The 24,267-nt window shown below is 38.8% G+C and overlaps 2 protein-coding genes across 2 annotated transcripts; both read left to right on the plus strand.

The window, feature by feature from the left end:
- The first annotated feature begins 601 nt into the window (after positions 1-601).
- LOC148736760 (uncharacterized) lies at positions 602-5,436 on the plus strand. Its single transcript, XM_088749171.1, has 7 exons — positions 602-622; positions 2,758-3,141; positions 3,853-4,017; positions 4,195-4,305; positions 4,584-4,709; positions 4,816-4,912; positions 5,213-5,436. Exons 1-7 carry the CDS (start codon positions 602-604, stop codon positions 5,434-5,436), a joined length of 1,128 nt encoding a protein of 375 aa, XP_088605297.1.
- Positions 5,437-5,919: 483 nt separating this feature from the next.
- LOC148736761 (uncharacterized) lies at positions 5,920-21,165 on the plus strand. Its single transcript, XM_088751030.1, has 9 exons — positions 5,920-6,291; positions 6,600-6,766; positions 11,866-11,977; positions 12,301-12,417; positions 12,724-12,814; positions 13,135-13,509; positions 13,812-13,934; positions 19,028-19,162; positions 20,658-21,165. Exons 1-9 carry the CDS (start codon positions 5,944-5,946, stop codon positions 21,017-21,019), a joined length of 1,830 nt encoding a protein of 609 aa, XP_088607156.1. The 5' UTR covers positions 5,920-5,943; the 3' UTR covers positions 21,020-21,165.
- The last annotated feature ends 3,102 nt before the right edge of the window (positions 21,166-24,267 follow it).

Here is a 24,267-nt window from a genome sequence, read left to right on the forward strand (position 1 = left end):
GACCCGTTGAAATAAAGTACTTCGAGTCTCTTTCGCGGAGGTAAAATAAACATCAACTTCATTGGCGTCTGAAGAGGTATGCCATAGATACTTAAAAGTCATTATAAGCATCATCTTAAAGGTTTGTCCTTGTACTTTAATTCCTTCAATTCTCTATTATGGCCCGTAATAAGCGGCACGTCCAGGTTCAAAAGAGTTTGGGCTATTTTGTCAAAAATGCAATGTCATGGCCCATTCAATGGTCTTTAATAAGGTCGTGTATGATATATTTTGCATCTGTCGGCAGATTCTCGGTAGTTGCAGTCAGTGGCTCTTGCTCCAACAAGAAATGCTCCTACAAAACAATAATCGTGGAGTTCTAATCTTAGCAACAACCTTTGCTCTCCGTTTGTGACACTTTTTCATTTGTATTTTTCCTTAAGGTCAAACGTGAAGATTATCTTCGTGTGCATGAGAAAAATTTAGACTACACACAAATTAGCAAATTAGTTAAGAGGATTTTACGTAAGCAAACAGGCTTTAGTAACAGCATAACTTTATAGCACAAAACTCGCAAAAATTCCTCGAAGCACTACGTTGATCAGGCTTCACATAGAATACAATGTCAGGAAAATTTTCAGAGGTATGTATTCTACTAATATCAATCAGGAATTCCGAAAATTCCGCTGTTACATAATTAAAAGATGAAGAAAAGTAGATGAAGACTGGTAGGCAATAACATCATGACCTCGTCGTTTCTTGGGCAAAGCTTAGGAAATAGTGATAGAACAAAGAACTATGGATTAAAACTGACTTTGTGATATGCAACATGCAAACACTACTAAAACTCTGCGAGCAGTACTGGGAGCCAATCGAGATCCATAGGAAATCGAATATCAACAAGACTGGCCAGCGATTTTTGAGTACTGCGTTATGCGGTAAAATGAGGGAGTAAAAGTATCTAACATCTCGTGACTGGAATGAATCACAAGGGAGTTAATAGCCGTTGCTTTAAATCAGTTGGGTAAGTCCATGACTTGAACCATCATAATCCTAAAATTCTTTTTTTTATCTTAGAGACACAAATCTCGCATAATATATAGTGCAAAACGTCCAGTTACTAGGAGCTTGCCTTTTGTTCGTTAAGAGGATCCCGCTTTATAAAAATATTGCAAATCATTTCCTCTCCTTTCTAACAAGTGAGGTAAAAGATATTGAGGGTGACTCTTAAACTTCAGAGGTGTGCTAGATGAAGGTGGGAGGGTGGGTGGGTGGAAGGAAGTAGAAGTGTCCGTGTTCGTGTCCAGAAGAAAAAAAAAAAAAAAAAAATATATATATATATATATATATACTGCAGACAGTGCACACTGTTTCGACCTATGTGGGTCTCATCAGTGCAGTGCAGACACTGGGCAAAGCTCTGGAATAAACCATTGCCTGGGCGCTACACTTGTGGGACCAAGTGCAGGCATGTTGCCATGCGAGAGTGCTCAAATCACAACTAAGGTGATGAGCTTCGCCCGAAGGCTAAGTGCATGGCAACCCCAGTGTAGAGTGCTCAATCGCAAGGTAGCCAAAAGGCAAAGCCAAGCGAGAGCTATCTATCTATATATATATATATATATATATATATATATATATATATATATATATATGCAGTTATATATATATATATATATATATATATATATATATATATATATATATATATATATCTAACCGAACTGGCATAACTCAGTCAGGGCGACTGCAATCTTGGCTGACTCACCATGGTGATCTTCAGTATTCGCAGTAGAGGAAGCGTCAGAAATGAAATCTTCCGCCCCTTAGAGTGAACTGAGCTTAGAGACTTTTCTGATACTCTTTCCCATGGGTCGAGTGGAAGATAACATCAGTCACAGCCGTCGAGTTATACGGCGCTGTCATCCCGAGCAATCTTTATGTTCCTGTGACATCGGCCGCCGTTCATTCATAAAACGCATGCCTTGAGCAGTTTGTTAATCAACTATTACGTGAAAAAAAACTTTTGTGTTTTTGAGTGGCAATTGGGCCGGATTTGACTGCACATTCATCTTTCAGATTTCGTATTAAAATTGAAAAACTCCACTCAAGTAGCGGTAGAGGGAAACACTCGAGTATTTCTCGTGTTTTCCCCTACACTTTCGTGCTCTTAAAAACAGAGCAGAGCGCAGTCAACACCTCTCTATTTGTTAAATAAGTACCAACACTGCCACTGATGGATCAAAATGAAATGGCAAGGGCTGTCGATAGTTTCCCCCTCACCCGCTCCCCTCCTATTCCCCCCTCCTTAACTACGATCAACGTATTAAATTTGATTCTTTAGTATTCCGTGATTAAACTTGCCCTCACGAAATAAACAAGTCCTTGCAGTTAAAGATGATTGACAAAAGGATCTTTATGAGAGTATATACTTTCCAGCCGGAAATACACTTCTCATTCTGAGCAAGATGTTGCGCGAGCGCCAAAATTCAGGCGAATTGCACTTTGCTTTCTTCATAGTTATCTTAATTGCTCCAGCAAGTAAAGGTATGTTGATATGTTTTTTCTTTATAAAGCCACAGTATAGCTAACATTGAATTACTGACGTTAAATGACTTGTTTATGGTGATAAAAACGTGGGTTAAATGGAGAAAAAAGAGAAAGAAAAACGGGGGAGGGGCGCAAGGAGAACGAATGGAACATTCAACCGGATCAAAACATAGGGTGTACCTCATAATTCTCGTACAACTGCAATGAGCAAGGTGTATAATTTCAAAGCTTTTGATTCTGATTTATTTCGTAACAGCTCTCGGTTTCAAGGCCGGAAAGGAGAACATCACCACTGCCATACCAGGTCTGTTTGCTTGTAAGAAGATCTCCTTCCAGTATCTTTTCTCTGGTGGACAGCAGGTAAAGGTCTTTGCCTCCGTTGGCCACACAGAGAAGAGCCAAAATCCTAGAAATGGAGCTGCAGTCTGGGTTGAAGATGTTACGAAGAGTGGATTTACAGCCTGTGTGGTGGAGTTTGGAGACAGCTCGAACGGTACCAAAGAAGTGGACTGGATTGCTGTTCAGACAGCACCTTACGGATCCCAAATAGGCACTAAATCGCTGAGTTCTTGGAGAGCTGGTATGGAATTTGAGAGGATCGATTTCAAACAGGTTAGATGTGTGCTAATTAGCACCTCATAGGCGCTTATGATTAAACAGGGTATGCCATTAAATGATGAAGCTTGAATGCAAAAGTTTGTGCTAGGAAAAAGGATCCGACCTTACTGACGCGTGCTTTCGAAAACAAAGACACTTAACCTTTTATTAAACCCCCAGAATAACACGTTTGACAATCTTTTTAAACACGCTAAAGTTGCACCTAATCCTTCGACATTTATTATCAATGATATGGGCTTTTCTTCTGTTTGATCTCGGTTTTTCTTTTTTATGTTATAGTCTCACAGTACCCTTTTTAGTTCATAATTGATAATTCATAATTTGAAGGTGTAGTCTGATCGTCCTGGTGAGTGTAGTCCTGAGATGGACTGTTGTCGGTGATAGTGACTGACGTTTCGACAACCTGTGCGGAAGTCATCATCAGACTTCCGCACAGGCTGTCGAAACGTCAGTCACTACCACCGACAACAGTCCTTCTCAGGACTACACTCATCCGGACGATCAGACTACACCTTCACATGTTACCTCCGGGTTCAAGCCATTTACTGAATTCATAATTTGTTACCATTATTAATAGTATCAAGGTTAGGGTTGTTTCCAATAAAGGTTTAAATGAGGTTCATTGTATTTCCCTCACTCCTTAATTAAGGGTATCGGCATAGTCTCAAAATGCATTGGATAAGAACTTGTCTACTTATGCTTCAGCGTTTTCTATCTCCTCCAGCTATTTTCGTGACTGCCAATCACGGTGTTAACAACAGAACTCAGGATGCCATGGCATTGTGGGTCGAGGACTTGAAAGTAAATAGCTTTAAGATTTGCTTGAGGGAAGCCAAGATTTTCGATGGTCCACACAAGAACCTAAAAGTAGTAAGTGACCGCGAGTTTTAAAAGGTGCTGTCCTCTGAAAATGTATTTAAATTTATTGGAAGAGATGAGAAACACTTAGCTGAGCTTAATTCTAAAAAAAAATTATCATCGACAGAAAAACGCTTAAATATTCTATGTTTGTCAGAGTAACTATGGAAGCTTTTATTTGATCGATAGAATTGGATAGCTTTCAACAACATCAGCGTCGACAACTTTACCTTCATCAACAGTTTGTTATTTTCCAGTACAAACTCACCATCTCCGCAGCATATTTACGCCTTTTGTCAAGTAAGTAATGTAATTTTTATTTGTAATTTTTGTTCCTTCTTTTATCGTTTCACTTTGTTTAAAGTTTTGTCTGCGTTTGACCTGCAACCGGCTTAAAGTTTAGTACCATCGATTTCTCTTCTCCCATTCTGTTTTCCTCTTTTCTATTTCTCATATACTTAGCCCCCCACCTCCCACCAGCAAAGTGTGGCCTTAGAGCAGTTCTACTGCTGTTCACACTGCACTCTAACCCTTGAGGAAATACTCGTCATTTACTTATTCTTTTTTCTTTAATTCAGACCATAAACTTTACAGAGCCCTTCTACGCTCCACCGGTTGTTTTGGTGACTGCAAAGCGAAGCACTAGAATGAACAATTCTCTTCAATCCGGCTCCCAATGCAATGCTGTCACTACCTGGGTGGAGGTTAGTAATGTGTTCTAATATTGGTTTAGCTCCTCCATGAAAAAATGGGACTATTAGCTATGTTACTATATTGAAATGATTTCTTCTTATTTTTGTTTTTATTTAGCACACATCTAAAACTGAAGCTCAGATTTGTGTCAAAACATTTAACAGCGATTCAATCAATAAGGATGTCATTACCGTGGATTACATGGTGACTGGTGGTGAGCAAAGAAATTCATGACTACTTTTCTGTCAATTTTAGAAAGGCTAAGTTTTCATTGTTCCTGCAAAGTGACATACTTATACAACTTTGTAGTTCGTCAGTCAAAATGTAACTTCGTTGAGCGTGGTTGTAATTTTTAATTTAGGGCTTTGTCATCCTATTTTTGATGTCTTTTCTAAATTAACCACCTTCTATAAGCATTTAAAAAGTGAGATAGGAGTAGCAAATAAATTATCTACGATGGTAAACTTGTTACCTTGCCGGCATCTTCTTTCATGTTTCCACGTTTTTCTCGCAGACTTGGACCCTTGTATTGACGTCGTTTGCCATTATCACTGTCTGTGCAAAGCATTTGGGACTTATGATGCTAGATGCGTTTCTGTAGAGAGCTGTCCATCATACCAAGAACCTATCTGCTCATCAAACGGCTCAACATACGATAACGAGTGTCTGTTTCGGCAGGAAATGTGTATTCTTCGACTTAACTACACTGTACAGCACCCTGGTAGCTGTGAAGGTTAGTTACATTTGAGTAAAAAAATTTGGCTTTTATCGGTTTCTTTTATCTGGAAATCCGTTTCTAGACACCTGAAGAGATGACGGTGATAGTGTCAATGAAAATGTCAATGCCAGTGGTACTGGCAGCATCGGTGTTCCACGTAGATCTTACTGTTGGTAGTAATGGTCGTCATTTCGACTGGTGTCGAAATGGTGGTAGGTGTCGGTGGTGGGTGTCAGAAATGGTGGCTGTCAGAAGTCAGAGCGGCAGAAGCAGTGTTAGAGCCGGGAGAAGTGACATTGTCCTCGTCTTCACACTGCTATCCAATGTAGGGTAATTTTCAGAAAAAACTACTTTATTTTGTGGTTTCAATCATCTTATTGTTGTTGGTTCTTTGGTAATGACGCCTTGGCTGGTATAAATGGTTTAGAGTTCCATTACAAATTTAAAGTAGAAGACAGAAAATTATTCTTAGCCAAATGGTTCTGATTTTTTTTGTGGGATTTCCTTTTGAGCGCGGTCGTCGCCACATGCCGCACATCCCATCGCTTGGATATTCTCATTGCGAAGTCATTCGCCTCAGGCCATTTGTGTTCTATCCTGACAAGGCCCTCGAAGTCCAGATAACAGTCAATCATATTGACACCAGTGACAAGTCTTACGTTCACGATGCCGCTGTGTCTTGGGTTGAAAATGTCAATTACAATAGATTCACCGAATGTGTGATGGCGGCCGGTTACAACGAAAGACACTCAAATGCTAATGTGACAGTTGATTGGATAGCTTACCAAGGGGCACCAGTGGATGGAGTTGCTGACAAAGTGCGGTTATCACAATGGTGGACTGGAACGACTTGTAAATCTGTCAGTTTTCCCTTGGTTAGTAGACCAAGCTGTGTTATTACAAATGTTTTGAAAAGGAAAAAAATGTTTCTTTTCAAATTGGAGCCGTGTTCGCAGTACCGACCTAGCATTATCATTCATAAAATAAATGTCATTAAAGAGTTGCTTTTTTACACAGATTAAAATGTTGACTATAAAAGACTGTATAGTGGAAGTTTTTTAACGTGATTAGTTTTCAGTTTCAGGTCTGCGTATTTTGCTTTTCGAGATTTCAGATTGAATAAAGGAGATGGACTTGTGTAACTTCAGTGTTTTAGAAGCTAATATGCACTACCTTTTAACAGGGAAAGTTTTCTGTGATGCCATCAGTATTTGTAACGGCTGCTCATCATCACGCTGGACTGAAACGTGACGCTGCAAGTGTTTGGATTGAAGATGTCACGCAGTCCTCATTCAAAGTCTGCTTAAGGGAACTTCAGAATTATGCAGGATCTCACGAAGATGTTCACGTTGTAAGTACACATTCCAGTTACTTGCAGTCATTATCTCCAAAGAGGTGCACCAATTTTTTTTCTTTTAAGTGTGCGTTTGTGTGTTTTGTTTGTGTTTTGGTTTGTTTGTTTTACTTTTGCGTGCTCTATCTTTCTTTGTAAATTGTAGAGTAGTATCAAAAGGGGGTTTCTGACACATTTTGAAAATTGCCTTGATTTTCAGGTAAAATTTAAACTTCGTCCTGAAACAACTCATTCTAAAACAAAACAAAAAACAACCATGTTTTCAAGTTAACTTTTGAACAAATGACTTTATCTTTAATCTCATTTAAAAAAGTATAAGGATGATTTCAGGGCAAAATGATCGAAGCATTTTTTGGAAATTGCCTTAAAATCAAAGCAAGTCTTTCAAATCAAATTGACGAATTTTGAGATCGCATTGAATTTCAAGACAAAAGTGCGTTAGAATCACCAGGAAAAACTAATAAGGACAATATCTCAGAAATGATCCCAAAAACTCGTGGAGGCTTATGAAGCATTTGGAACAATTTTCAAATGATCGAATTCCTTCAGGAGGTAACTCAGTTTTAGATGGAACAATCTGAAGCTCTTCTCTGACGAACCCTCGCTTTGGTTCGTCTTTCAGATAGTAGAGAACAGGCTCCCTTTCATTCACAAATACTTTTTCGATATTGAAGTCTTTCAGATACCATATTGGAACTGTTGCTCGTCTTTGACTACCCTCTAACTCACAAGCAGCATAGAGATATCTCACGTTTTTTGAAGAGTCGAGTCTCTTTTCTTTAAAGCCAACAGGTCTTGAATAAGAAGTTGAACTCTTTGCGTCAACCGGCTTTTCTTTGATTGCGTCAATTAGTTTCTTTCCAGTCAATCTTGTCTCCTCACTATTGAATGCTGAAACAACTTCTGGAAGCCTTTTCACCCATTCTGTTGATCTCTTTTTGTCTTCGAAGTTTATCTCTTGGCCGTATTGGAAAGTAAAAAGACGCTCACTCGGAGTACTATTAATTCGCTCAACTATCCCTTGATCTCTATGAACGTTTACATTTCCTCTTCTTATTCTCACATCATACTTTGCCATCTCTTTAGTCGTTTCAACCATAAATTCACGTCCAGGATCAACCTGAAGAACTTTACGCCATCTCAATGGTAATCTCTTGTAGTTTTCTCTGGGAAGCCTTTGAGACCTCAGAAGAATCTTTTGAGGTGAGAGGTTCAGCAGCCTTGAATCTGCTCGCAACATCGACCACTATCGATGCATATTTATAGACCTTTCTTCCTCTAGGAAGTCTGTCACGAGGAAGGAAAATAAGATCAGCTTGATGAATTGTGTTTGGAGATTCAACGTGAAAAATTGTTCGTGGGATATGCTTGAGGCAGGCAAATAAATCTGCCAGATGCCCTGCTTCATCAGCCAAAGCTTTACAACATCTTCAGGAACTCCAGCTTCCTTTACCAACTTCTTCACTGCATCTAATCCCTTCCAAAATCCTTTCGGGCTATAGTAAACTCTTGAAAGTTTTCTTTCCATTTTCTATTGCGATCACAAAAAACGACTTGCTGCTAGTCCCAAACCCAAAGCCATTCCTCCAACGTAGATCTTTTCACCTTCTTTGTGTTGTGTGCTCGGCTTGTAGAAGTTAGAAAAACGTGGCTCTTCTACATCAAGCTCTCCATTATGTGCCTTGTTGTAAGGCTTTAAAGCATAATCTGTATCAACAAAATTTTGTTTTTCCTCTTTTTTGATTCGGTCGTTTTCTGCAATCCAATCGAGGAGCTTTGTTCGACTAACAGTGTCTATGAAAAGAAGCTTTGCACAATCTCCACATTTCTCTTTGATGTAGTTATAGTGGAAGTCATACATCAAAGTCTTGCTGATATCAAGAAGAGCCATTCCACAGTAAACTGGCTTGTCAAACCTTATTGATGTTCTCCCCATATGGATTGCAATGAGATTTTCGTCAAATAGTATGCAGTGCTGAAAGTTTGGTTTTGCTGAAAGCTTGCTTGCTTTGTTTCGATTGTTGACTAACCTCACATCAACTCGATTCCTTATGTTTTCAGTTGTTTTCCAAAGACAGAGTTATTCATCAACTTGAAGAAATCCTTTTCAAATTCGTTCTTTGCACTCGCGCGCAGATTTGTGTTGAGCTCGATATAACTTCTCAGGCAGCGTTCTTTTTCAAATTTGATTCTTCTGTGAATATTTTTTAACCTTAAACCCTACGCAAGATTTGAGATTCTTGTGCTCGATATAACTTTTCAGCCAGGGTTCTTCTTCAAATTTGATTCCTCTGTGAATATTTTTCAACCTTAAATCCAACGCAAGGTTTGAGATTCTTGTGATGAATGACATATCTCTCATTATCATTCAGATTTGACACAAGTTTCTCGACTTGGGCTCTTCCCACGCTCTGCGCATTGCTGATCACAACCCTCTCTGGAGCAAGAGGATAATCGTTGTAAAGATCATCAAGCTCTTTTGTATATTCACGATCAACCTCAAGAATGCACGGAATGTTTCTCCACTTTGTAATCTCTGCTTGTCTCATCCATTTGAAACATCTGACAGGAAGAGGCATGCACATTGCGCATCCATAACGATTGTTCGCATCTCGATAAGTCGGATATTTTGATGGCTTTTCTCTGTCAAACTTTTTTCCCATGTATTTGTTGTTTGCCCTTGCATAGCGATTTGAGATCATAGAGATTCCTTTACGAATTCCTTTCACAAACATCACAAGGATGTCTGGATCACTCAGTAGCTCAAGCTCAACGTTTGTCACATTCAATGCTGCAACCTAAGCCAATCCAGGAGCAGTGTAATACCAAGCAGGGTCGAGACTGTAATTCTAAAGACAGACGTTTCTGAACTCCTCAAACACAAGATCATGATAATCATCCAAGGTCCAAGACCTACCTTCGGCCACGTTCTTCACTTTGAACTCATTCCAGATATTCTTTGAGGGCTCATAATCTTCATCAGTTATATCACAGTCATTCAACTTTGAATAAAAACTCTCTTTTTGGTGGAATTTCTGTTTCTCTGAACTTTTCAATGCTGCTCAGGTAATCATATGGATACATACCTTTTCTTAAATAGCTGCCAAAACAACAGCTGAGACTGTAAAACTATACTTCTTGAAGATGTTTATCAATCTCTCGCGGAGTGATAATCTTTCTCCAAGTCTTTCTCTTTCATTCTCAAGGGCATCAATCCGCTCTTGATTTTCAGTTATCCTTTCTCTTGCTTGTTCTCGTATGGTAGGGTTTTCATTTTCAGCACCAGAAATCTCTTGATCATCTCGAATGGACTGTTCCTTCTCTTCAATTTCTTTATCCTTCTGAGCGATCAAAACTTCTCGCAGTGGACCAAGTGAAGTTTTAATTTGTTTTGGGAGACTAGGATTCAACCTCTCTCTATTTGGGCCCCTCTCTTCAGTAGACAAAGGATCTACCCTCTTGCCTTGACCAAACATTTTCAGCTGCCACCTTCCTTTCTTACTGTAAGAAACCTCAAGTTCTGAGGCTTTTGCCTCCGGAAAAATACTAGTAAGTGATCCCAATGCATTCTCATTTAAAGTTCAAACTTGCGAACCAAAAATATCACCTTCAATGAAAGATGTCTCAGGCGTTTTTGAACACTATTCTTGCCCCCTTTTCATTGTCGTCATTGGAATTTCTTCGCCTGAGGGTCCTGGAGTTGAATTCTCATCTGGTTGAGAAGGTGTTGTTGTATCTCCATCATCTTCATCGTCATCTTCATCATCATGAGTATGCTCTACTAGAGGATCAGCATCTCCAGAATCTGTAATTTTTAAAATATTTATTATGTTACGTGCATGAATGACCAACAGATGTCTGCTATTAAAACATCTATAGAAAATAGACATCCGAGTACGATATAAGGCACGCTACAAAAATGTAACAACAAGCAGTTACCCATTTTAACTATTATTTAATTGGTTTTACACTGCTTAATTTACTTAGGTTAAAATTAAGTTAAGCAGTTCGTAAAGCAGGCTTACAATCCTTTATGCCGTAAAAATATTCATCGTCTTGATCAACTTCGAACTCCAACTTCCACCGATTGAAGACCACAACGCTTGGCTTTCTTGATTCATGGTATTATTTGCGCATACACAAAATTTTCCGGAGGACTTCATAGTGAACTGTGTATTCTTTACCTTTTTTCCTTCTTGGCTATCGTCTTTTTCTTCTCCTCCTTCTCTCCGGATATGGAAAAGTCATAGCCTCGTCACATCATAGCTTGCACAAGTTCATTCAGCCGGCCACGAGGGCAAGCCCTCGGGCAAATGTTTTTTTGTACTTCTCACACGCCAGCTTTCATACATATAGTTTAGGTATCTATAATGTTCTTTTACTATTTACAGCGCATTACAAGTATTTTTGGAAACTGCTGAGTCACATGAAAGAGGTTTCTGGAATGTTACAAACTAAAGCCAATTCTAGAAAGGTCTGGGATTGCCTGACAGATTCAGTGAAAATAATTCGGTCCTCCTTACAAGTATTGGTTCAAACGCATCTTGAGATTGTCTTTAAAATCAATGCAATCTCAAAATTCGTCAATTTTGCTTTGATTTTGAAGGAAACAAATGATGCGTCAGTCATTTTGCCTTGAAATCATCGTTGTGCTTTTTTTTAAGTAAGATTAAAAATTAAAGTAATGTTTTCCCTTGCTTACCATATGCATAGAGTCTCCTGTAGCTCAGTGGTTAGAGCATCCGACTAGATCACGGAGGGTCGTGGGTTCAAATCCCATCTGAAAACTCGAGTTTTAAAAGAAACTGTTTATTTCATCTTTACATTTTTCAAAACTGCCTTTAAAACATGATTATTTTGACACATTTTTAGATTGCCTTGTTTTTAAGGCTATTTTCGAATTTATTCTTAGAAATGAGGCAATTTTCAAAATGCGTCAGAAACCCCCTTTGAATACTACTTGTGGTTAATTTGCCATTCTCTTTTTATCAAGTGGTCTTATTTTTCAGGAACAAGGCTAAAGGTCGGTGAGCTACACTTGGACAGATTAACTCAAAATTAAGTGATAACGAATGATTTTTAATTTCATGTTTTGGAAATGGCTGGCATTCTCATCTCTGCACAAGCCTCTCTTCTCTGAACACAAGTCGGTTTATTTCGCTAATTCTCAGTCGCCACCTGCTGATCACAACCGTGCTTATTGCAAGGTACAGCTGAGCTAAAAAAGTTTGTCCAATACCAATGCATTTTTTCCCATAAAAATATCCTTTTCGTTCTCGCCGTCAAAAGCAGGTCCCAGAACGGGTGGTGTTATTGTCTTTACTTGTGAATTGAACCGTAATGAAAAAAAAATCGTTCTTCAGTAGGTCAGTGTAAAACTGCCACATGGAGTCTTTATTTGAAAATCAGAAGAAAACAAACAAACTAACAGACCTACAAAGAAACAAAGCATAACCAGCAGGATTTAAGTTGTCCCTCCTTCGCAAAGTTAAGTTAATTTTGAACTGGATTCGATCTGCTCTTTACATAGGATGTCTCCTTTAATCAGAAGTTCAACAGCACCCCGAGTGTGTTTGTTTCTGCAAATCACTCAACCAGTGGTGGAAATCTGCAACCGATACATAATGGGATAACAGCTTGGGTTGAGGTAGCGTCGATTACTCATCATCCTAAAGTGTCAATTTTTTCCCGTTTTCCCCTTTCTTTTTGCCACGGGAAATCTGCTATCTAACTTTGAAGCCACACCTGAGTTTCAGCAGATGTTATTGGTATTTTTCTCTTCAATTTTCTGTTTATTACACTCTTTGCCATTTGTTTCGTTCGCTAGCTCTACGATATGTAATGGAAATTTCCCTCTCATTGTACTGCATTTCATTCCTTTTCAAATCATATTTAGTTGAGATTAACTCTTTTATTTTTGATGTTATTATTTTTCTTTAATTTTTTTGTTTAGTTCATCAATGAGACAGGATTCAGAGTTTGTCTAAAAGAGTTGTACGAGATAAAGTATGACCCACTTTCAGTGTCATACACTGTTTTGTCAGGTGAGAGTATGTTTGGCCCTGAAAGTGCAGAGGGATGTTTATCACAGCAGAGGTTATTTTATCTGAAACATATTATTTTAAAAAGTACCTTTGGTTTTAACTGACCACCTAAAGTATATCTGGATTCCATTGGTTTTCCTTTGCTTTGCCTTTTTGTTCTTGTTTTGGTTTTGCTTTGTTTTCTGCTTTGCTCTGTCATTAGCCATAGAGAAATTGTACTACCGGTTATGAGAAAACCAACGTATAACTACAGCATATACGGTATAGATCCATACGCGTGTTGACTTTGATGCGGGCGCGTATTGTGCACTTTCATACAGATATATGCCAAACAGGGTGGAGTTATTTCGACGGCTACTGCTACTTCACAAGCCCCGCATGCACACCATGGCTTACCGCTGAGTCTAACTGCTCTGCAATGGGCTCCCAGTTGGTGACTGTGCACAACCAAGAAGAAAATGTTTACGTTCAGCATCGACATAACGGTGGAAGATCTTGGATTGGACTCAATGATCGGAGTGTGGAAGGATCATTTGTTTGGAAAAATAAAGAAATAAGCAAATTTAGATTCTGGGCTCCGCAACAACCAAATGACTGGAACAACCAAGACTGCGTGCACACTCTTGGTGCAAAGCATGGGTACGCTTGGAATGACGTGCCATGCAAAAATTGCTTAAATTTTACGTGCTTTACAGGTAATGAATTTATTGTCTCGCAAGTAGTTATTGTTTTTGAATAACACCCTGAGTAGTTATTGAAACTGAGGTGACCTTGATAAATGGAAACATGCTATTTCTTTTTCAATCCAGACTTTTTTCTTTACTTGATGGGTACTTCTAGTTATTGGACGTCCCTAAAGATCTGAGTCGCCAAGCTTTTTAATTTTTTCCTAGCTGTGGTAAGATAATCTCTCCCACCAACAAATACAGATATTTTCGGCATATTTTATGATATGGTATAGGCATAGACTTAAATTGTTATACGTTGATTGTGGCAGACTTTGACGAATGCTCTACACACACTGACAACTGCGCAGACAACGCAGACTGTACGAATACCGTGGGGTCGTACACCTGTACCTGTAGAGCTGGGTATTCTGGTGATGGAAGAACATGCAATGGTATGACCAACTTTAAACTCTTGAAAGTAGAGAAAGTGTACCATTTAGCCTCTCTTATTTGTTATTGACATGGTTGTACCGTTTCTTGGATGCTTAAAATTTTTAATTTTTGTTATGTTATTCAGTGCTAATTCAATACAAGTATGGATTAACATCCTTAAGTTGGTATTAGATTTACCAATTACCCTTATTCAGACAAGAGATTCTCGAAGAGCTGAAGAGCGAGGTTAGGGGCTTTAACTGTCCTCTTAAATTTACAAAACTCCTGAGGCTATGGCCACCAAACAAGAAAATAATCGTTTATATTCTCTCGCCACCAGATTGATCGCAGTTCCAGTAAATTTTAATTAAAAAGTCTATATACAAAAACTGGGGTTTTGCATGCGATTTGTACCTTTCGTGCATCGTATTACGCAACGAATCACATGGCTGATATATGACAGCCGTATCATAAAACTTCAACTTCCTCCCCAGTACATTTTCCTTCGGTGTCCGAGTAAACGTTATTCATTAGGTTTAATCGTTAATTGAAATAAATAATTTTCTGACTTATGGAGGATAGTAAGTAATCAACGAACAATTTTTTTGATAAGATATTTCAAAAGCCACTTTGGCTCGCTTCTCTGACTCTTTTTGTTGTGGAGTTTCAGGGGGGGGGGGGGGGGGATTCCATTTGTGGCCTAAGGGGCACCAAAAATTCATCCCTCTGAATGGCATTTTGAAAGTGTTATAAAACTCCATTGGTAAACTGCGCTGCCAAATGAATTTGAACATGGACTCTTTGATAAAACAGTTTTTACTTCAGAAATGTAAATTTGTTCTCAAGTGACTAGACAGAGAGGGGCAAGGGGCTAAAGTTAGGTCACATTTGAGGTCAAAATCACTAACCAAAGTTGTCATTTTTCGGAAAAACCATCACATCCTTCTTGCATAACTTTCATACCAAAATCCTGTATACACTTTAGTGACCCATTTATTAAAATAATTGAGATTAATCTGGCTAGTTAAGGTTTGTTAAGTTTTTGGCAAAAACTCTCCATGCCCCTCTAAGGCCAAGCATAATAGAATTTTGAGCATAGTTCATGCTATAAATAGACCAACGTCTTGACATAAAGCCTTTATTTGGTATTTGTTCAGTGAAAATGAAACATTAAAGCCAAATCGATGTCATTATCTAGAAATACCTCGTCTCATAGACTATAATTGCTCTAAGAAAGCCTCTGATTAGCCCTGTAAACACCCAATGGTTTAAGAAAATAAAGGTAGTTTTTTTCCATGAAAACCCTGCACAAGTCATATAGCACAAATGTTGACGTTCTTTTCTAGATATTGCAATATTTTTTAAAGGCGATTGAATTTTCTCTGATCTATGTTTGTTAGACCATATAGCCATACATATTTTACTGAAAGCATGCAAAGTCTTCATATTTTATCAGGCCGTTTTTTAATTGAAAATAAGGTGACCTTAAAGTGCACCTACACCCAAAAATTTTTTTTCGCTTAACGAAGTAAGCTTATTTTTTTGAGTATTTCTGCGCAAAAATTTTTTTATTTGCTCAAATCTTCAATTTTCTATGCCCAGTCAAAATACGGAAAATCGGCCGCCATCTTGCCCCACGACCGAGTTTAAAGAGGAATGGCTCTAGTGGGTAATGTGACGTCAAATCGAGAACACGAAAGTCTGCTTTTCACACATTTTCACTTGTTTGGGAAGGTTGTAGTCGATAATTGTCCGAAAATATGCCGACTAAGTGTGTTGTAGAAGGATGTAGCAACGTTCGAAATTTGCAAGAGGGTATCGCGCTCCATACAATCTTCATACAACACACATAGTCGGCATATTTCGGACGATATCGACGACGATCTTCCCAAACAAGTGAAAATGTGTGAGATGCAGACTTTCGTGTTCTCGATTTGACGTCACATTACCCGCTAGAGCCATTCTTCTTTAAACTCGGTCGTGGGGCAAGATGGCGGCCGATTTTCCGTATTTTGACTGGGTATAGAAAATTGAAGATTTGAGCAAATAAAAAAATTTTTGCGCAGAAATACTCAAAAAAATAAGCTTACTTCGTTAAGCGAAGAAAAAATTTTTGGGTGTAGGTGCACTTTAACGCGGCCGACCCTAACCATTAAGCTCAGAAGAAAACGATTGTTAAAGATGATCTACGCCTGGCGTTTGAATAGTCTGTGAATAGCTCTCGCAAATACCCATCACTTAGCGAGCAAGAGCATAAGCTTATGTGCGCGTGCCACAGTGAGCACCGTCCAGGTGACTTGTGATCCACTAGAAATCTTAGGTACTTTAGAACTGAAGAAATGGAACCATCCAAAACAAGAGGGAGTCTACATTCAGTAGAGATGGATGACAAAAAATTATTGTTGCTGTTTAAATTAAATATTCCACACGAGACATGATATGATGCCAACTGGGCCCGCCATTTTGGACGTGAGAGTATTGCGACTGGACCAAGTTTCCATTCCTCCCACTATTCAAGCGTAAACGTTTGTGTCCTTATCAAGCATTAAACGTATAGCGATAGTAAAATTTCAGGATAATTTTTCGATGGCGCTTTGTTCCCTTGGAAGGGTAATTGATCAATGCGGTGCCGCATTATGGGCTCTGCGTGAAACAGGGATGACTCCTTTGTTGTCTTGCGATAATGACATGACTACTTGATTAAAACACAAGTACAAGGGTTCAGGTGAGTCTGGGGCGAGAGGAAGAGCTGGTGATAACAAAGCTACAAGTTACAATTAATGAAAAAATATACGAAAGGGCTCATACATGCCCATAAATGTAGCAAATGGCTTTTTTAGTGCCACTCTCGCTATAGGCAGTCCTCTCAGCTTCCCGTGAAAAAAATTTTTCTTAGTTTTTATTTCCTATGAAAAGGGTTTCGGACACATGTTTCAAAATAGTTTGATGGCTTTCCAATTTTCTTCTATATGAAGATTTCAACTATCGCGATCTCTCTGCCAAAGGAAAATTTGCCAAGGTGTTGCAAAAGCATAAAACTCAGTGAACTACAGTCATTGTGCGAGTTTTTTCCGACGTTATAATTGAAGGTGGTGCTAGTCGTAAGGCACCGAGTTATGAACCTTTTTTACAGTAAGCAAATTCCTGCGATTGCCGCAAGGGATGGTCAACAGACCCGCGTTACTCAAAAGTCAGTGAAGGTTGCGTGACTCCTCGACTTTGTCCAGTCCTCTCACTCTCACGTCTAATATGGTGGGTCAGTCGATACAACAACAATCGTATCTCGAGGTGTGGCGTGGCGCGTTTCATATGAACTGCTACACAAAATATTTTTTTATCCAGTTCTCCTAACTGTGGATTTCTTACTTACTCCCGGATGATTTGATTTATTCAGCTCTAACGTACTAGAGAAATCGGATGGATCACAAGTCATCTGGACGCTACTCACTACAACCTGTATGCATCACCTTGCTCTTGTACTGATGCCATCGTGCGTATTTACAAGAGCTGGCAAGGCTATCAAAAGTTTAACCATAGATCTTCTGTTAACGGTCGTTTTCATTAAGCTAACTTCATATTGCGTCAAAAAATGGGCCTGACAAAATATAGAGACTTTGCATGCTTGTGAGTATAGTCTGTATGGAGATATGAGCTGAAAAATATAAATCAACGGAAATTCAGGCATCTTTAACAAATGTTGTCATATCGAGTTCAGAACGTCATCTTTTGAGCTCTATGATGGGTACTAGGTTTTCAAAGAAAAAAAATCACCTTTATTTTGCTAAACCGTTAGTTGTTTGTAGTGCTAATTAGAGGCCTTCTTAGAGTATTTATATGCTTTGAGACGAGGTATTTCTAGATAATGAGATTGATTTTTCTCACTGATTTTGATAAATGGGTCACTACAGTATATACTGGATTTGGTATGAAAGTTATGCAAGAGGGCAGGTGAATGTTATGGTTTTTCAAAACATGGCAATTTTGGGTGTTGATATTGACCTCAAATGTGACCTTGCTTTAGCCACAGGCCCTTCTCTGTCTAATCGTTTGAGAACAAAGTTACATTAATGAATTGGCGCAAACTGTTGCGCCAATTCATTAATGTAACTGTCCCTGCCTGTCGTTTATTAATGTAACTGTCCCTGCCTGTCATTAATTAATGTAACTGTCCCTGCCAATGTCCCTGCCTGTCGGCGAAGCTAATAAACTAAGAAGAGTTATGCGATGCCAAAACAACGACAACAACAAAACCAACAACTGCAAAAGAGACTACGGTGGAACCCCGTTAACACCAACGGGCCATGGAAATCTATTCGTGTTGACGAGAGTAAAAGCATACACTCACTTGCACTACACACTCGCGCCATTTTACTTCACCGTATCATTGTAAGTAAGTAAGTAACTTTATTTCTGAGTGGAACATATAGACCAGCCAAAGGAAAAATCCTAACAGGGGACATGTAAAAGAATAATGGTATGGTTAAAGTTCGATTAGTTCAACAATCGAACTCGCCAAAAGAGGTAGTTTCCTTGAACCCCTAACCAAAGATTAAGGTCGATAGCCGGATGTTCTTTTTTTGTGTTATTGCCCATTTGACGGCAATGTATGTTTTTTTTTTTTTTTTAACGGCGAATTTTCCCTCAATAAGTCTTTCTTCTGAGCTTCTGAGTAAATGAATACGTTCAAGGTTAAGGGTCACAGTTGATTCAGAGTGCATGCGATATGGACCTTCCCTTCATCGTAATATGTAACGAATCCCGTGAATTGAGATCTTCAGAAAATTATTATAGCTGAGTAGCTGATACATGACAGCAATATTTCTGAAATTTCAACATTCTCCTTGATACACTTTCATTAAGTGCCTGAGTTGACGCTATTGTTTTGGTTAAATCGTTAAATTGAAATGAATTGTTTTCTGACCTGAGGTAACAAAATATCAAGTATTCAACGAAATATGTTTTTCGGAAATTGTTATTCCTCAGTTGGTAGTGTTTGCAAATACATGATTAAGAGTTATGCTCGCTTTGATATAGGATTCTGTCATTCCATTCTATTTATTTCTTTTCTTTTCGGTTACTTATTTTAATATGTTGGTGCTTTTAATGTCCGCAGACATTGATGAGTGTACTAGTGGTTCTCACAACTGCCATCAACATGCGTCATGTACCAATACTGTTGGGTCTTACAGCTGCTCTTGTAACAGCCTCTATACAGGAAATGGAAAGACGTGCAGGTATTCTGCCTCAGGTAAAGAGTGTCCTTTGCGAGACGATAAACCAACAACTAGTTCCATTCACGGCCACACCACTTCACTTGAGGTGACCAATAGATGGAAAATGAACGGGAGAGATAGTTTATTACCATAAACGATAGGTGGTAAAAAAAAAAAAAAAACACAACAACAACAACAAGAGAGAGGAAGGAGAAGGAGGGAGGGAGGAAAAGAGGAGGGGAGAGACGGGGGCTGGGAGGGAGAGAGAGGGAGGGAGGGAGAGAGAGGGAGGGAGAGAGAGGGAGGGAGTGAGAGAGAGAGGGAGAGGGTGAGTGAGGGAGAGAGAGAGACGGAGATAAAGATATTATAGTGGTAATTCAAGAGCAGTAAATAGTTTAGGGAGCGATGAAACAACTGCTTCGCCGTATTTTTCACAATGAATGATTAAGAAGTAAATAGTAACATAATAATCTAACTAGAGAAAGGTCTAGGCAAAGGACGACGTACCGCTAAGTTTCTCCCGCAATGGAGAAGAAAAATCAAGAGACCCGCCCAGATAAATGTGCTTGCGATTAGCTTGAGAACTACTTTATCCTACATGTCCACAACCTGTAAAGGATGGAGATGTTTCCATCCCTTTCCCTTCCTTTGTTTTGTTTGTTTGTTTTTTTTTTGCAAACAAGAATGCTACACTCCGACTATGGTCAATTTTCCGCTTGGAGAAAGTACTCCTTTTTTGTCCTCATGGGACAGGGGCTCAACTTGTATTTTTTTGAACTTCTGCATTTGAGAAAATGAGGATAATATATAGACGATTATAGAATAAGGATTGTACTCATACATGTTTGAGAGAGAGTATTTTTTAAAGCTTGTTCAATTCAAATGTTTGACCTGATTGGTATAGCAAATCAAATGACACACCACCGAACAATTCGCAACCGGCAGTTACCTTAAATGCCGACTTAAACTCTCTTACGGAGTAAGGCTAACAAAATTCAGCTATGAGAGGGAGGGAGGGAGAGAGGGAGGGAGGGAGGGAGAGAGGGAGGGAGGGAGAGAGGGACGGAGGGAGAGATTTTAGATGTTTTAGATGTTTTAGATGTTTTAAAACTTTTTCAATTCAAATGTTTGACCCTACTGGTATAGCAAGTCAAATGACACACCACCGAAAAATTCGCAACCAGCAATTACCTTAAATGCCGACTTAAACTATCTTACGGAGTAAGGCTTACAAAACTCAGCTATGAAAGAGATATAAGCACTTAACACTAAATAACTTTGTAGGCTTTAGTTCGTTAATGAAACGATGAAATATCTTACAGCTTGAATTCCTCTATCGTAGAGTTGATCAAGCAATAAAGAAGGGAGATAAATGGGAGGAGAATAGGAATAGTCGTTGTCCAAGAAAATTTTGTCGTTGCCAAAAGACAGGGAGAATCTTTGTTTGAGTTTTGCCATCTTCAATTTGTTGGCCTGAGTGGCAGACTGACCTTCATATTCTTTAACAGATTGCTCTTTGCCATTCCTTAGAATGTCAAAACTTCCAGAGCCTGACAAGTATCACCAGGCGGGTGACCTACAACCATGCCAATTCTAATTGTGACAATCGTTTCTATGGCTGGTATCGCTTTGAAGGTTCAGCAGGAACCAGAATGGCCACTTCGTGTCCGCCTACACATAGATGTGACACGTATGCAACCGGTTGGTTAAATGGTGGACACCCATCAGTGTCTGATGGTCAGGTCAGTAGACTGGCCTGCTTTCACTGGAACTCAAACTGCTGTCGATGGTCACACTACATCAAAGTGAGAAACTGTGGCGCTTTCTACGTTTATCAAATCATTGGTACACCAAATAACGATTGTAACCTTCGTTACTGCAGCACCTCTTAATACTTATCGTGCTCAAACCTCTATATCACAAAAGGAAGAATTAAATGTAAGCCAAAGATCACCGAGCTGATAATAAAACGAATCCCGACTTACTCCTGCATGACTTTACTTCTTCGCAATAAGGAAATAAATGGTTCTTACAGATACATGGGTGTATTTTTTCTTCTCGGTTTGTTATCAAGGGTCGGGGGGGGGAGGTATGAACAAAGTGATAGCGAAACAAAGTCAATGATAAAGATTTTTGACTTTTGTTCACACAAGTCTCATTTTTTTTTTTACAAAATTAAAATCGAAAACCACAGGGCATCGTGAGCTCTTACGGGCAAGTCTTTCTTTTCGGATAGGGGGAAGAGGGTGGAGTCTTCAATACATTTAAGAGGAAAACAACATTTGCACATGGTGTTGAGATCGGTGCGTCTCAAAAAGAGATATTATATCAGTTGGACAGAAATAATTTTACTATGGGTAAATTTGACATGTGACTCAACATCTTTCCCATGCGCACATGGAAAGCGACTATGATATCAAATGTCGCTCAAGTAAATAGGTTTAGAGCCTTAGTGACTGTTCCGACGTTTCTTTCACACCTTATACGTGACTTTTTTATACATCACGAGTCATCGTATATTTATCGCATTGAATTGGTGCTTTTCTTGCCAAAAGTTAGAGAAAAACCCACTGTTTAAGAAGGGGGGTGAGTGGGAGAGGAGTTCTTTTGCTGATTATTTCCCCTTAACAATTAGCCCTTTATGATTGGTTTCTTGTCCAATCTTTACTCAAAAGTCTGGGGATAAGTGCATCATAAGTTGATTATCGTCATCGGTGAAAATATCATACTTCCCTTTTTTTCTGAGAACCGCTTCAAATTAGCGCCAGTGTTGCCTTGAATGCTATTTTAACATTAAACGTAAAGAGCGTTTATTGCTCATTTATTGACGGTAAAGAGCTTACATCATGTTTGTTTGCGGTATCCTAGAGTTCCACGGAAAGATTCGAGGCACTCCCGAGAACGTTACTCATCAGTGAGTGTGGTTTCATCAGTGAAATAGTCTTTTAATGTTCAGACTGTTTTCAATATCCCTTAGCTTTGTGCTCGAAGAAAAAACTTGCTTTTGAATAGGTGTGGTCCGTGAACACTCTGAAATATTTGCACTGATTTCCTTTGGGCGTCACTGCAGAGACTGTGAGAGACACACCATATCTGCCTTTATCTTGCTTGAAGGAATAAGAGGTGGTGGGATCTTTGTATGTTCTCCTTTTGCCAATGGTACTTCTTGAGCAGAAATTTTTGGAATCTCAGTGGTTTTTGCCTTCTCTGTATTATTGGCTTGTATTGCTGGCTTTATCAACGGTGGTGGTCCATTACTCTTAGTTTTCCTTCCCACTGTAGGAGGTGCTTTTATTTTGTCTTTTACACCCTCTGACATATCAGAACTTTTACTCTCTTCCCCTATCTGATAATTTGCATCTTCTTACTGCTGGTGAATTTTCAAGGTGATTTTGAATGTCTGCCACAAACTGTTTCTTCTTGAGTACATTGTTTTGTGCAGCAAGCTTCTTTTTCTTTCTTGGCGTACCTTACAGAAGTGGTGCTTTGTTGTCACCAGACAATTAAAACTTGTCCAAGCTCAGATGATGAAAACTATCTGTACAGAAGAGCACTCATACTTTTTTGTTCTGCAATAATTCCACCCAATGCCGTCAACTGAGCTCTTGTCAAAAACATGCCCGATACGAGCCTCTTTTTAAGAGCACTGTAGCGACAATAAGCTGGAAATGTCAGTATGTGGAGGCTGCGAGGATGATCTCTTTCCACTCATGCCTCCCTGGCAGTTTTTAAAGTTTCTTTCTCTTTACCAGCATAGTCACTGTTCAGATAGTATTTGTCGTTGACACGTATAAAGTCACTTTCAAATAATGGGTAACATGCCACAATTCCATTGTAGTCCTGAGTTCTGCCATACATCTATGTATCTATGTCAAGGCATTTAATTACAACCATCTGGTCAGCGCTATGATAATGTGTATGTAGCTTAATTTTAAATGAAGAAATAGAAACTTGTTTTCTTTCGATAAATGACTAATTGAGAAAATTTTTTTGAATAAATACAGCTCCAGTATCAAAATTAAAAGTTCAATGTTAAATCTTAAACTAATCTGCATATTACATGAGATACATATTTCTCAGGATGAAAATTCTTAGAGTCAGCGAAAGGAAAGTTCTCCATCGCCACATTCTGGGAACCATAACACATGTGAAAAAGAGGCAAGCAAAAGAATGAAAAATATATATATCTATATATATGAAAAGTCAAATATCTCGCCTTTCTTGGTCGACTTTCCGAAAGGTTCCTTAACAGTATTAATTACACTCTAATACTTGATTTCTAAAAATAATAATAACTGAACTACTTACAATCTGCAGGTGTGAAGCACAAGTCTATCGCTATTGCCTGATTGAGGACAAACTCATCTTAAAAAATAATACTATGTAATTCCCAAAGTCAAGATCATCACCTTGCAGATCTGAGGTCAACCGAATGGACTATTCAAATCTCAGAGATTTCAATACTAGTTTTATTGCTATTGTAACTGGATATAGATTTTCCTTGGCAAAATACTGCTCTCAGTTTCATGTACTTGCCAGGCTAGCTTAGTATTTGTTCCTTCATCTTTAGAACTGACCGCGCTTTGAATTTTGAATTGGATCGAAACAACAGTCGAATTGAATTTCTTATTTTAAAGTGGAAGCCTAGTCAGAAAAAAAAAAAAAAAAAAAAAACTTAACACAGCTGGTCTTAGGCCTACGAGGAGAACCACAAAATTAAATTGGATAATACACCTCTGAGTTTCTCATGCAGGGAAGGAGGAAAATCAAGAAGCCCTGTCAAATCACGATGCGGGAGATCAAGTTAACTACTCCAAAATAGATCTTTGACCGATCAGGGCGCATGTTATGCCATAAGTTTTTGGAAAAAAGTTAGAACGCCGATGCTATGTTTCTTAGTCTTTTTTGCTTTCGGTTTTTCTTCCTTTTGTAAAATCAAAGCTATTTACCTAAGAACGCTGTAACTGTTAAAAGTCCAATAGCCATGTAGGGTATCTTTTCCAAGCAGGAACTAATGGGATTGTTGGAAAACTAGTTTAGCGTCACGAGAGAAGAATTCATGATAGACTTGGTTGAACTTGTATGCTGAAATAAATAGAGGTACATTCTCACTTCTTACTTTGATCTTTGTCAAGATCCA

Source organism: Stylophora pistillata, chromosome 2 (genome assembly GCF_964205215.1).
Source record: "Stylophora pistillata chromosome 2, jaStyPist1.2, whole genome shotgun sequence".
NCBI classification, from domain to species: Eukaryota; Metazoa; Cnidaria; class Anthozoa; order Scleractinia; family Pocilloporidae; genus Stylophora; species Stylophora pistillata.

Coding starts and splice junctions, on each gene's coding strand:
- LOC148736760 (XM_088749171.1), top strand. CDS start 602: ATGTCAGGAAAATTTTCAGAG. Junction 623..2,757: donor TGTCAGGAAAATTTTCAGAG/GTATGTATTCTA, acceptor ATAATTTCAAAG/CTTTTGATTCTGATTTATTT. Junction 4,306..4,583: donor ATATTTACGCCTTTTGTCAA/GTAAGTAATGTA, acceptor TCTTTAATTCAG/ACCATAAACTTTACAGAGCC.
- LOC148736761 (XM_088751030.1), top strand. CDS start 5,944: ATGCCGCACATCCCATCGCTTGGATATTCTCATTGCGAAGTCATTCGC. Junction 12,418..12,723: donor GGATAACAGCTTGGGTTGAG/GTAGCGTCGATT, acceptor TTTTTTGTTTAG/TTCATCAATGAGACAGGATT. Junction 19,163..20,657: donor GTGCAGGTATTCTGCCTCAG/GTAAAGAGTGTC, acceptor GCCATTCCTTAG/AATGTCAAAACTTCCAGAGC.